Raw genomic sequence first — 14,404 nt, 5'->3', positions numbered from 1 at the left:
TGACGGAGTCCAACTATGGTCACAGTTTACCTACCACAAATGTGAAATGCTCTTTCCAAAGGAAGCAACGTCACATGCATGGGGCAGGAAGCAGGAGGGGATGACACACACAATCACACTATTTCTACATAGTCTGTAGGTACAGAAGGGGAGGTGGGCCCCCCCTTTTAAGTCCCTCCCCAAATACCTGCTGTGTTGTCAGCCCAATGTAAATAGGCTTCCTTACCTAGTTGCCTTCCAACTTTCTTATCATACCTTGACCTTCTCTGGCTTTGCATTCTGTCTGCAGAGCCCAAGTTACAGCATGCCAAAGAAATGTGATACGTAGGGAAGCCCTCCCGGTAGCTTTTGTTTTCTTGCCAGCGTTTTGTTTTACTTCCCTGTCTTGGAGATAGGAAAGCTGTGGGCTTCAGACCTGGGTTGGGTTTCTCTGGTGGGGCTGGGAGCTGGAAATGAGTCACCTTTTTCGCTCGCACACTTTGACAAACGTTCATTCTTGCTGCTGCTTTGATGGCTTTGGCTCACAGCGAGCTGAAAAAAGAAGAAGGAATAAAGTTCTTTTTTTCAGATGGCCGGCAGCCTAAAATGGCTTCGCTTGCTGGAGCCATTCCAGCTTCGCTTAAGCACAGGTGTGGCTCAGGGTGGTGTCTGCTGTGGTAGCGTTATTGCTGTGCTGAATCATAATTAGTTCTTTTAAAAAAAACAGCTGATACCTGATTTTGAAGGTAGAAGAGAAATATCCTACACCATTCGAATGGGCAGAACATTTTCTGAAACGCAGCTCAGCTCTCCCAAATGACTTTCTTGCCCAAGGCTGTTTAGTGTCTCCCTTCCTCAGTCCACTGTCTGCAAAATGGGAATCTGAAAGAGTTGGCATGTGAAAGAATAGGATAGGGCACACTTCTTAATACTGTACTTCGTATGTTATCAGTACTTACATATTTACTGGTCATCTTAATTTTCACATGTTAAAAGCAACGGTAACACATGCTAGCAAGGACTGTGTGTGTGTGTGTGTGTGTGTGTGTGTGTGTGTGTTTATAGAAAGAGCTAGTTTCAAGTTCAAATTATTACAAACTTTCTTAACTTTACCATTTAGAAAATATGAAAAAAAAATTTTGTCATGGTGTGCATGGAGCTGAGGGCTGCAGGGCAACAAGACATGGTGCACAAATTTAATAGTATTTGGGCGATTGCTGCACTAATGTGGCTGGAAAGGGTGGCTGGATGGAAATTAATCTTCCCTGTAAAAAGGTGGCATAATAACTTGGCTGCTGCTCATCTGTAGCTACCTGGGTGACGCCTCCTGAAGTTCTTCAGTGCCTGCTCTACTGTGGCACCTAAGGTAGTTTGTTACCTTTCTCCCTGCCTTGAAGAGCAGAAAGGGACGTTGGGGAAGGCTTTAGTCTTTTTCAATTTGCACGACTCCTGTGAAATAGTAACCCCAAGCAATAATATGCCAATCAAGGATAACCACCTGGTAGCTGACAAGCCATGTCTTCCTTGCAAAGCAGCTCTATATAACTTTGCTTATGCACCATTGTTTTAATTTTGCTTCACATTGGCACCTATATAAATGAACCACTAAAGAAGATGCTCATTCTTCCTTTCAGTCTGAAATGGAGTTAGTAAAATGGGGGTTTGATGCGGCAGCTATTGAGCAACAAATTGCCGACCACAGGAGATTCCATAATTCCATTGGAGACTATCGCTGGCACCTGGACAAAGTCAAAACCGACCTGGTAAGATACTGATTCTGCTCCCTTGATTTTTTGCATAGCTGCCTGTTTTAAATTGCTAACTGGCGGTTTCACATCTGGTGAAATATTTGAAAGAGCCCTGTTTTAGCACTCCTGTGTCTTGCTTATTCAGAAGTATTGGTGCATGAAAGAGCATTCTCTCCCCCCCATCACCCAAACACACTTTGTGTGGTTGTAAATGAGTCTAACTTGGGGTCAGCAGCAATGTATCGAGGGGCCTCCATTACACATTTTGGTATTCTATCAAAATATTTTAAGTATCTACACCCACTCCTTTCTACACTCTTTCTGCCTCTGTTCTCTTATGGACACTTCCTGGGTTGGGGACCCTTTGCCCCTACAGGTGTTGTTGAAATTCAGCTTGCATTGGCACCAACCAGCATGACCAGTGGTGAGGGATGATGGAAGATGGAGTCCTTCAACACCTGGAGTGTCGCAGGTTCCCCATCCCTGATCTAAAACACCCTGTGTTTCCCACTCAGGTTGGTGTTAAGCCCCAACACGGTCTCCTTTGCCATTTCTGCTTCTCCTTTGGTTGCCAGCATTCCCTTGCTTCTTCTTGTTGAGGCATGTGGTCATTGATGTGGCTATTTGTGATATAAAGAGGCTCCCCAGGAAACTGACTACAAATTATTTCATCTTAAATTTTGTTTCTGCAGAGGCACCCTTGGTAAATGGGTCAAATTTGTAAGCTGTAGATCTTTATTCTTTTTATTCTTTTGTCTGCAGCGTGAGAAGGCTGCTGTTCATCAGCTGGAGGAGGAATATGAATATCTTCTGGTAAGCTAAAGAGCAAAGGCCTTGTTATATGCGCTTTGCCCTCTTAACAGTGGAACATCCTTTTGAGTCAGGGAAGGCAACTATGAATCCCAAGAGGATGAAAAATGCAGGTTCAGCCCAGTTATGGTGGAACTTGACCGTTCTTAGCTTTTATTTCAACAATTAATCCTTAATTATAAAGTTGCATCTAAAAACTTGTGGGCAATACTTGCTGAAGTATCTCTGCATGGCAATTTACCCTTGCCCATTACAGTCGTACCTTGGAAGTTGAGCGGAATCCATTCTGGAAGTCCATTCGACTTCCAAACGTTCGGAAACCAAAATGCAGCTTCTAATTGGCTGCAGGAAGCTCCTGCAGCCAATCAGAAGCTGCAGAAGCCCCGTCAGACATTCGGTTCCCAAAAGAATGTTGGAAAACCAGAACACTCACTTCCAGGTTTCAATCGTTCGGGAGCCGATTTGTTCAGGAACCAAGGCATTTGAGATCCAAGGTACGACTGCATTTGCATTTTTAAAAAATGTTGTTGTCATGGAGCAGAATGCAGATTTCCTCTCCTTTTTTTTTTAGTGCAAAGTATCCCCAGCCCAAATGGGGCAAAAGAGCATTGGGTGTGTAGCCATTTGCTTTCCAGAGCTCTGCCTTGATCCCTCTGTTTTGTTCCACAGTTTTGTTTGCACAACATGCTTTGATCCTTAAGTCTGAAGCTCATTACTTTGATGTTTTGTAGAGATTCTCCTTTGAAAGAATGGATCAGTTGCGCCAGCTGCAAAACATCATCCAGGCCACTAGCAGAGAAATCATGTGGATCAATGACTGTGAGGAGGAGGAGCTTCTCTACGACTGGAGTGACAGGAACACCGATATTGCCCGGAAGCAGGAGGCCTTCTCTGTAAGTTACGCTAAGACATCATTGTTCCGACAGGCTTTCCCAGCTGGATAAATGGGTCATTACCATAAATGCAATAAATAAAATAAAATCTCCCACGAGTGTCTACCTAGTTACAGTTTCAGTCTTTTTAAAAAATGTATTTGCTGGCCTGGGGTTTGAACTGTTTTTAATTATCTTCAGTGTAATTCTCCTTGAGACAGTTGTTCAGAAGCAATTAATGAATCAGTGATGACGATAATACTTTGTGTGGCAGGGAAAAGGTACGAAAGATATTTTGGGTGCTTGATTCAGTAAGGCTGTTCTTGCTATCATATAGCACAAATTAAGTCTGGAAGGTTTGCAGGCCTATAAACATTATGCCACGATATAAATATGCTTGATTGTATTAATTCCATTGAAATTAATGGGCTTGATTAGTTTAGCTTCATTCAGTTACAAACCCACTAATCTTGCTGTATGCTGGTGATATGACCTGATATGCATTCAACTTTTAGTGTCATTCTTCTTATTTTAAAGTTGGCCTTAATGCTTGTTCCTTTTCTGTATACAGAAACGCATGAGCCAGCTGGAAGTTAAGGAAAAAGAACTCAACAAGCTGAAGCAAGAATGTGACCAATTGGTGGCTAACCAGCATCCTGCCTCAGACAAAATCGAGGTATATCTTAAACTTTCTGCGTTCTTGCTCTGCTCTTTTTTTCTGGAGGGTGTGATACAAAGGTTCCACAGAAGTGAAAGGTACTGCAAATCAGATCCTGAACCTTGACATTTTTGGTGGATCAACAAGAGTCAGTGTTAGAAACAATGCAGGACGACCTGCAGGCTGAACACGCCACAGTTGTGACGATTCAAAGACTGGTTGCTCTGGTTGTGTGGGGGACCATTTTATAACCCTGGTTTACAACTACGCTTAGTGATGGGCCGCTTTTGGTGTCTGAAGTGGAGGGCCACGTTTTCCTGTTGGTTTTCCTTTAAGGAAGTCCAGTTCCTTTAAGCCAAGTCCTGTTTATTGTCTCTTCCTCCCTCCAAAGCTGTTTTAGGAAGTTTAAAAAAAACCACAAACATTTTTAAATTGAATTTTACAATTTTATAATCAACATACTCTATCAGCAAAAATCACAAAGAAAAAAAAACATAAATCCCTCAAGCTGGTCTGTGACCATAATAAAATATGAATTATGAACATAAATCCCCTTTCACCGCTCCCCCCACCCAGCGACTTCCCTCAACTTCTCCTTCTGGTTCTTTTACTATTTTCTCATTCTGCATACTTTAATATATTTTAAATTCATACTCTTTTACCTAAATGTTCTATTATCATCTGAATTTTATGTCAAACGGTTGAAATCACATATTTGTTTGTTTTCATATCATTCTTCTACATCTTTAACATACATTTTTTTAGTTGTGTTTACTCAAACCCTGCTATTGAGTCTAATTCTTTACAATATTTCTGCAAATATAGTATAAATAAATTCCAGTCCTTTTTAAATTCTCTGTTGTATTTATCTCTTAATCTTGCTGCAAGTTTCTCCATTTCTTCGTATTCCATCATTTTAAGTTGCCAGTCTTGGTATCTTCGTTGGTATCTTCGTTGGTATCTTATCGTCCTTCCATCTTTGAGCTAATAGAATCTAGGCAGCCGTTGTGGCGTACAAATAAGTTCCTTGATTCTTCTGGTATTTCTTGTCCTGTAGGAATTATAGCTGTTTTAGGAAGTTTTGAGAGGTGTCATTGCTAGCTAGGTAAAAGAGATGAATGAACAGAGGATGAACTGTGATTTATTTACTCTTTAAATAAATAGGCCTACATGGATACCCTGCAAACTCAGTGGAGCTGGATTCTCCAGATCACCAAGTGCATTGATGTTCATCTCAAGGAAAATGCAGCATACTTTCAGGTGTGTGCAGTAATCACAGATATTAGAAGTTGAATCCCAAGCATTTAAACTCTGTTTGGTTGTATAATTTTTTTTGGGGGGGGAGGATTCACAAACATGCAATATCTTGCATTCCAACTATTAGTAAGTAAGGAACATCAGATTGTGAGTTTAGCTTGTAGTAAGGAAGGGTTGCTAAATAAAGCATCTGAAATTGGATTGAAGGTAATAGGCTGTCTTTAGTTTAGTTTCCTTCATTTATTCTTCATATAGCCATGCTCTTGGAAGGGGATTGTATTCATATGTTCAAGTGCTGCATTTTCTATTAATGCATATTAGTCCAGTGTAGATTTTACGAGTTCAGCATTACTAATCTCTTAAAAGTCTGTTGGATCCTACAAGACTATACGGAAATCTCATTCAGGGTCCACTGTTATCATTATGTACAAAAAGTATACTTCACACCTTTAATTTATTTTACACCATAGATTTTATCCCCACAACAACCCTGTGAGTTAAGTTACAGGTGAAACTCGAAAAATTAGAATATCGTCGAAAAGTGCATTTATTTCAGTAATGCAACTTATTATTATTTATTTTAATTTTTATTTTCTCAAATGCTTTCTTTTGGAAATTCCACAGTAATAAAACAGATAGTTACAAAAATAAACATCGCTATTACATTTCATTAATTACATTCCATTTATAATTGGCCCGCCTAACGACAAATAATTACAACAAATAAAGGCTTGACATATCTTGCTTTGCATGTCATGCATCTATCTCATATATTGGTTTCACCTTTTAAATTGCGTTACTGAAATAAATGCGATATTCTAACTTTCCGAGTTTCACCTGTAGACTAAAAGAAAGTGACTGGCCCAAAGTCACCCAGTGACCTTCATGACTGAGTGGGGATTTGAGCCCTGGTCTCTCAAGTGCTAGTACAACACTCTAACCACTATGCCCCACTAGTGTGATTAGATAAAGACAATCATATGTATGTTTACTTTTTATGCATAGTTTTTTGAGGAAGCCCAGTCAACTGAGAGCTATTTGAAGAATCTACAGGATTCCATCAGAAAGAAGTTCATCTGTGATAAGAATATGTCCTTGCAAGTTCTGTTGGAGCAGATCAAAGAGTTGGAGGTATGGCTGCCACTGTGTTTTGAGATCCCAAAGCTTCTTTCCACTTCAGCAGGAAGGGCAGATTTCCTTGTATATGAAAGATACTTCGTTTGAATGACAGGCAGCATGAAAGCTCATTGTGGTTATGTGAAGCCATTGGGTGAGGAAAAAGAGAGGAGTTCAATTGCAACTTCCAGGCCTTCTTGTCACGCTGATGCGATTAAAAATGAGCAGCCTCTGCTCTGGTCTATTTCACTGAGTATCTTATGCTTCATATATTTGGGACTTCTGCAGCATTTTATGTAGTCAAGCAGAACTCCAGGAACTTCAGGTGGATTTCTTAGTTTTCTTTTCCTCTGTTATTGATTGCAGAACCCCTAATTTTATAACTTGAGTTTATAAAGTTAGAGTTTATAACTCGTAAGAGTTTATAGAATTCTAAAATATAAACTCTGATATTCTCAAAATGTTACCACTGAAGTCTACCGAGATATTAGTCTTAAATTTGAAGAGAATCTGGATTCGACTGAAAGCAAATGCAGGTTGGTGTTGGTGAATGCGGTTCCTTGTTTATAAGTATTTTTTGCCATGACAAACTTTCTCTGTCTTTCTAGAGCGAGCGAGAGAAAATTATGGAATACAAGAGACAAGTGCAAAATTTGGTGAATAAGTCTAAGAAGATTGTCCAGCTAAAGCCACGGAACCCTGATTACAAGAGCAATAAGCCAATCATTCTCAAGGCTCTGTGTGACTACAAACAAGATCTGGTAAGAATCATGCTATTGATTAATTACTCAACCGTTGATCGTATATATTATAGATTTATTGGCATTCTCATTCCAAGCACCTGAGGCAGGCTACTGTGTATCTTCAGTTAAAATCTGCTTAAAACAGACCAAACGTATTGGATGATAAACCCGTTCTAGTTTCTTTTTTACTGCAGCTTGCTAAGCAGGTGCTCAGGTAGAAATGTCTTCAAATGTTTCCAAAGATGCATGGAGTTGAACTACATTCAAATCTATTGCTTGGTATAGCCCTCGTAGGACTGTGCCATTCCTGAAGGTTGGGGAAACTGCTTGCTTGAATGAAGTATGATGTGTTCTAAGTGCTACAGAGAACACCCTGTGATTGACCCATCAAATGGTAGATTACGGTGTTCTGCATCACACCGCTGGGCACAGAGGGCAACCCCAGCACATATTGCAGTAGTTTAGCCTAACAATTTTTACATGAGGTTGTTTTATGCATAAAGGTAAAGGGACCCCTGACCATTAGGTCCAGTTGCGGACGACTCTGGGGTTGTGGCGCTCATCTCGCTATACTGGCTGAGGGAGCCAGCATACAGCTTCCAGCTCATGTGGCCAGCATGACAAAGCCGCTTCTGGCGAACCAGAGCAATGCACGGAAACGCCGTTTACCTTCCCACTGTAGCAGTACCTATTTATCTACTTGCACTTTGATGTGCTTTCGAACTGCTAGGTGGGCAGGAGCTGGGACTGAGCAACAGGACCTCAGCCCAAGGCTCTGTGGTTTAACCCACAGCACCACCCGCGTCCATATATAAAAAGTTGCATGTTAATAGGAATGCATGCCAGCTTCAATCTCGTATGTCTAGGCCTCCGGGTATCCAAGCCTTTTTAATATGTGTATTCAGACCTATGAGTAAAAGTTGTCTAGTTCCAACTAATTACAGCAACTGAAAACTACGTCATAAGTATTTACATTGTCCCAGTGTGTTAATGCCTACCATCGTTTTCCCCTGCCTTTTCCATAGAAAACCATGCGCAAAGGAGACGAGTGCATTTTGAAAGACAACAGTGAACGTAGCAAGTGGCATGTGACTGGGCCAGGAGGAGTCGATATGTTGGTGCCTTCTGTCAGCCTCATTATCCCTCCCCCTAATCCGTTAGCTGTGGATCTGGCGACCAAGTGAGTTGTTATTTATAAGGACCTGAAGCCCATATTGCTTGAATAGTAAGTCAGGCCTCCCCAAAGAAGTGCGAGTTCTTCCCTGGCTCCATATGTTGTGTATCTTTGATGGGGTCAGAAAAGGGCCCAGTTGTGTATAACAGTGTCACTGGGTGGACTTTGCGCTGCGCACCCATCTATATATTATTTATGGAACTCAAGGCCAGCGAGCAAAAATATAATTTTGTGTTTTGAGTGGGAAGTGCTGGCTGTGAGCAAGTCTGTTGGGAAAGGGGAACTTCTTACGTGTTGTGGGACTCCAACTCCCATCATCCCGGAGCATTTGCCATGTTGGCTGATGGGAATGAGTGTTCAAGAACATCTGGAGGACCAGAAGTTCTCCATCCCTGCTATAGAACGTCAGTCTCCATTGTGTTGCAACAGGAAACCTTTCTAGAGTGGGCTTTCCCCACCCCTCAAGAGACCATTTTGCAGCCTTTCTCCCAGATTCTAAGCAAAGCTAATACTGACTGGAAACAAAATTTTTTGGCTTAGTTTAATTCAGATTTGTTTTAATTTGTGGTTATTCAGTACAGATTTAAAAAGAATAAGGTTCTTTCATATTTATTTATTTATTTATTTATTTATTTATGTATGTATGTATTATTTTGGGTTAAATGAGGTCACATCATTAGTTGAATGTATCCCAATACAGTGGTACCTTGGGTTACAAACACCTCGGGTTACAAACACTTCAGGTTACAGACACCAACCGCTAACCCGGAAGTAGTACCTCGGGTTAAGAACTTTACCTCAGGATGAGAACAGAAATTGTGTGCTGGCGATGCTGTGGCAGTGGGAGGCCCCATTAGCTAAAGTGGTACCTCAGGTTAAGAACGGTTTCAGGTTAAGAACGGACCTCCAGAACAAATTAAGTTCGTAACCAGGCGTACCACTGTATGGTATCCAACCCACTTTAGCCCTGCAGTACCTAGTTTGGGAATCATTGCACAAGGAGCAAACTTCTAGCTCTCAATGCGCTGCATCGAAAAGAGTCCACATTTATATTGAAAACACTTGTGTTTTCCTATTTGGGGTTTTGATCCCTTACCTGCTCAGGACGCTCGTCTTCAGGTTGACTAGTAGACACTGATGTTGCTTTTCGAACCTGAGTTAACACATTCATTGCCCCCTTAGGATTGAGCAATACTATGAGGCCATTATGGCTCTCTGGAATCAACTCTACATCAACATGAAAAGCCTGGTGTCGTGGCATTACTGCATGATTGACATTGAGAAGATAAAGACTCTGACTATTGCTAAGGTGGGTGTTGAAATGACTTCTATAAAGTTAGACCAGGAGCTTTTTTTCATAGTCTCTGCAAATGTGTGCTTTTCCTAACTTTTGATTATAAGCACATATATAAGAAGACTTGGGTATATGCATTCTGGACTTCACAGGGGCTGGCTGCCTTTTCTCAAGCCTTGTTTGTATTGATAACGTTACCGGCAATTCTGCGGTCGACTCTTGCTTTTGCTGACCAAGACTCTCCCTGTTTCCTTTTATCGGCTCATTCCATTGCCTGCAACCTTAAGGCTCTTCATTCTAACGTAAACCTCCACGGTTAGCTCATTTTGTCATTGTTAATCCTACAAATATAAATAACTCTCCAGAATACCCCTCTTCTGTAGTCATCATTCTGGAGGTAGGCATCAACTTTCTTTGGCTGCTTTTCCTTAAATTGTTTCTGCCTGTTCATTTCAGCTGAAGACCATGCGCAGAGAAGATTACCAGAGAGTAATAGCTGACCTGGAGATTCATTATCAAGAATTCATCAGGAACAGCCAGGGCTCGGAGATGTTCGCAGATGAGGACAAGAGGAAAATCCAGACTCAGTTCTCCGATGCTCAGAAGCACTACCAAACATTGGTCATCCAGCTGCCAGGCCAACACCAGCAGCGTCCGCAGCAACCAAATCAAGGTTGGCTTCCCACAAGGGTGGTAGTAAACACACCGTCTGTTGCAGGGTGCAGCCGTGCTTCACCTTGGAAGCCTGCACAACTTGCGACCCACTGAGCCAAATGCAGCCCACCAACCATGCATGCAATTCACCTAGGCTGCGGTCAATGGTGTGTCCCTCTTCCATGTCTGGGACTGCAGAAATACAGGAATGTCAAGTACATGCTGGGCCGACAGGTACCTGGTGAACTGCATTCAGCCTGACGCATAGTTTGTTGTCCTCTTCCCTCCTTTTGTGTCATGCCTTTTAGACTGACGGCCGGGGCTGCCTTGTTCATTACTGAGTTTATGTACGTAAGCTACTCTGGGAGCTTCAAATCTAGTTCAGTATGGCCTGCATTGACTAGCCAGGAACCCCAGGGTTTCTGAGACTGTTCTCCTCCAGCCCTACCAGGAGATGACAGCGATTGAACCTGGGTTCTTTTGTACACAAAGCATGTGATTCACCACTCAACCATAGCCCTTCCCCGTAGCTTCCTCATAGGTAGGCCTCCGCTTCACCAAAAGGCTCAATGGGTACACTTAACCAAAAAATAGGACATTAGATGTGTGTGTAGGTAACTGGGTGCTGACCGCTATAGGCAAACACCTTTTAATCATCTGGAACCTCGCCTGACACATGCCCAATCGCTTGCATGCTCCTTGCCAGGTGGTGGGGCAGGAGAAATGCAGGCAGACTTATTCAGCAGTGTGTACAAGTTGTTCCCTATCCACAGCGCATTGTTTGCCATGACGTCACACCACCTCGATTCACAGGGGTTAATTTACCAAAACCGAAAACTGATCCACTGGTTGTTTTCCCTTTCTCCCCCCCCCTTTTTAAAAACCAGTTGTGACCACTGAAGTCACTCACCTGGGCTCGTCCAATCAAGTCCAGAATCAGAAGCAGGAGTTAGAGAAGCATGAAGCCTGGATGCTTATGGAACTCCAGAAGCTTCGTCGCCAAATCGAGAACTGTGAGCTCCGCATGGTGCAGAGAACCATCCTTCAGCCAGACCAAGGGGCCTCTCAGAATTTGTCCATCAGAATCAACGAATTAGAGGTACGTGTTGATTTGCAAGCGGACAAGCATAGCATGGTTGTGTGTGGTTCCGACCGAATGAAACACAAGCATCCCAAATCGTCTTGATTCCCTCTTTCTCCACTCTTCATATTCTTAAGAAGCAGCAGCGGTGCCAAGATGAATTGATATCACTAGTATAATAACACTGGTGGCATTTGTGGCCAATCTGTTGTGCAGTGAGGTCACGAGATGACGTCTTTCTACACTACAGCAAGTACTATAGCAGCTACTAGGAGAGAGATCATAGCTCAGTGGTAGAGAGCCAAGGATCAGCTAATACGTGACACGAGAGCCGTTGCCCGTCACTAGAAAATACTGAGCTAGATGGACACAACATTATCACAATAAAACACCCACCAACTCTGCTTGTTTATAAGCAGCGCAGCACATTTAGTATCAGTCAGGGCCACCACTGAGAAGACCCTGCCCCTGTCAGTCCTAACAACTCTTTCCGGCAGACTTTTAAAAAGTATGCATTTATCTCATACAATCAGAATTTCTTAGCTTGCAAAGATGGCCATCTTTCACAGCTGGTGGATCTGGTACCTGCACAGTATGTGTGTGCAGAGAGCTTGGAAGGATAGTAGAAAGTTTTTGGGGATTTGTACTAGAAGTTGATTATTATGGGATTGCATGCCATAGAGAAAAGTACTGTCTAAACATCTCTTGCAGTACTTTTATTTTCTTAACATTAGATGAAACACATGTTCTGTGGGGCAAGATAGATGATACGTCAATTGCAGGTTTTATATGTGATCTTAAGAAGTTTGTGAGAGTAAATAACATTTCTTTTCTCTCTCTCTCAGGGTATACAAAATGATTCTCAGACAATAGCGGTCGCTCTTAATGGACAGAAAGATTATCTCCCCAGATTTAGAGGCTCTGAAAAGTATCTCTATTTGCAGTCTGAAATAAGTACCTTGTTTCAGAAACTGGAAAATATTAATGGGGTCTCTGCTGGTTATTTGGACAGGTAAGGAAACAGACAAGCAGTCCTATGGTTATCCATATTAATAGGTGTGCTTTGTTGCTATTTTTTAGTGATTAGTGCTTTTATTTAATCAAGTGCATGTTTTGAGGATTTAAATCCAACATACACCCGTAACTGTTAATATTTTAAACTAAGGTAACTCTAACCAAGGAGGTCCAATTTCTTCAGCAAAAGAAGCTGTACACAGCAGTGTCATTTATGCAGATGCCTAGTTTTCGATACTGTTGTTGACATCTATCCATCTCAAGAGACGATGAGAAAGTGTGCCATCGGGGGTGAAGTCAAGCCGTAACAAGGCCTGCTGTAGTTGTGGAGACTGATAGGAGAGAGACATGTTTTATTGCAGCTGGGGCAAATTAAGGCGTCCAGTTTCGTTTTCTATATACATTACTCAGATTGCATGTGGAACAGTTTGCATGCGGGCTTGAATTTCCTTAGATTCGACCGGCGACCAAAACCAACTTCATAGAGCCTATTGCTCAGAATTAAGTTCTGCTGTGTCCAGTGGCACTTACTCCCAAGCAATGAGGGGTGGAGAGAGAAGAGACTGAAAGCAAACAATCTTTTCCCAACCCTGCATTTGACTCTCTGATGGCATTGTTTTGCTACAGCTTGAATGCACTGAGGTCCCTGCTCCAGGCAATTCTCCAAACAGAAGATGTGATCCGAGTGTTCGAAGTCAGACTTACAGAAGAGGATACTCTTTCTTTGGACCCAGATAAAGTGGAAGCTTATCGAGCCTGCCTGAAGGTAAGAGAGAGGGTTTTATGTATATATCGGAGATTGAGCCATGAATTGGTTACTCACAATGACTTAAAGACTTTGTGCTTTTTTAAATTTAGGGGGGGCGGGGAAGCTTAATGTTATAATATATTTGTATATTACGATTCATAATTTGGTCTTGCTTCCATAAATTAACATATTCTATTTCCCATGAAAAAATAATCCAGTTTATGATTGTTCGCCTTCTCTAAATATTGCCAGATATGTTAAGTTTGATCATATGCAACCTATTCTGCTCTTTCTTGCAGCTGTCTGGATTATGTTGTGGTTGTGTTTACTTTCTGGTGAGATCTAGGATACAGAAGATAGCTTATTCTGTTGCTTATTTTTTTCCAGAAAATGAAAGGAGACCTTAGTATGAAGAAGTCGCTGCTTAGTACCTTGGAGGCAGAGCTGCAGAGGGCTCACCAGGTCCACTCGCAGTCTTGCCAGTCGTATCCTCTCCACGATTTAGATTTTGGAAAGTTCACTGAAAAAGTTGGGCACCTCACAGACCGCTGGCAAAGGGTGGATAAGCAGATCGATGACAGGTTTGTTTGTGATTTCTAAAGAGTAACTTCAAATCAGGTGTTCAGTAAGTTGTAGACCTCGTGCACACATTGATGCTAACCATAGTTAATAGTTAAAGCTTAGGCATCTGGCAAAAAAAAATCATTTAAAACTTGACTTTCCTAGTTCCTAGAATAGTTAAAGGCATCAGGGAGATCAGTTGAGCCTCGAGAGTGGTTTGCATTTTTGCTGGTCTAGACTCATAACTCTGTAGCTTTGGGGCTGTGACAGCTCTTTAGCCATAGTTAAGAAGGTCCAGGTTAACATTAGGTATGGTTTGTAAAGAAGCTACAGACCTTGGTTGACAAGCAACTTCTAACCATAAGCCAAAGTTAAGCTGCTGGGCTGGGTTCATACATAATGCCAAGTCATTTTCAGACTGAATTGATGAGCGTTTGACTTTAGATTGTAGTAGCTGAAAACGTGTTTCCCTAGGAAACTACAGCTACTTCTATGAAGATTCGAGTTTATAATATTTAGAATGGAATGCTACACAGAATGTTGGAGGGAGGTACGGTAACACTTCCCTGACCTAGCAACTGAGTTACCACTGTTTACGGGAAAGGAGAGGGGTGAGGTAGCATGCAGGTCAGTGGGGAGCAAACACACTGGCAGGAACACTGGATTGGCTCTGCCAGTGTGTTTGCACAATTCTG

The 14,404-nt window shown here is 42.0% G+C and overlaps 1 protein-coding gene across 3 annotated transcripts in view; it reads left to right on the top strand.

Annotated features, from left to right (window-relative positions):
* The window catches only part of DSP (desmoplakin), a 46,219-nt gene that overhangs the window by 18,568 nt on the left and 13,247 nt on the right, over positions 1 to 14,404 (top strand). For all 3 annotated transcript variants that reach the window (XM_035124690.2, XM_035124691.2, XM_035124692.2), the window contains exons 5-18: positions 1,614 to 1,742; positions 2,490 to 2,540; positions 3,269 to 3,430; positions 3,981 to 4,085; positions 5,232 to 5,327; positions 6,330 to 6,455; positions 7,049 to 7,201; positions 8,209 to 8,363; positions 9,540 to 9,666; positions 10,108 to 10,324; positions 11,193 to 11,404; positions 12,232 to 12,398; positions 13,028 to 13,166; positions 13,536 to 13,729. In XM_035124690.2, the coding sequence (XP_034980581.2) occupies positions 1,614 to 1,742; positions 2,490 to 2,540; positions 3,269 to 3,430; positions 3,981 to 4,085; positions 5,232 to 5,327; positions 6,330 to 6,455; positions 7,049 to 7,201; positions 8,209 to 8,363; positions 9,540 to 9,666; positions 10,108 to 10,324; positions 11,193 to 11,404; positions 12,232 to 12,398; positions 13,028 to 13,166; positions 13,536 to 13,729 (2,033 nt within the window). The remainder of the gene's footprint in view (positions 1 to 1,613; positions 1,743 to 2,489; positions 2,541 to 3,268; positions 3,431 to 3,980; positions 4,086 to 5,231; positions 5,328 to 6,329; positions 6,456 to 7,048; positions 7,202 to 8,208; positions 8,364 to 9,539; positions 9,667 to 10,107; positions 10,325 to 11,192; positions 11,405 to 12,231; positions 12,399 to 13,027; positions 13,167 to 13,535; positions 13,730 to 14,404) is intronic.

The sequence above is a fragment of the Zootoca vivipara genome, chromosome 8, assembly GCF_963506605.1.
Source record: "Zootoca vivipara chromosome 8, rZooViv1.1, whole genome shotgun sequence".
In the NCBI taxonomy this organism is placed as follows: Eukaryota; Metazoa; Chordata; class Lepidosauria; order Squamata; family Lacertidae; genus Zootoca; species Zootoca vivipara.
The sequence above is the reverse complement of the archived record's forward strand: the minus strand, read 5'-3'. Positions and strand labels throughout refer to the sequence as shown.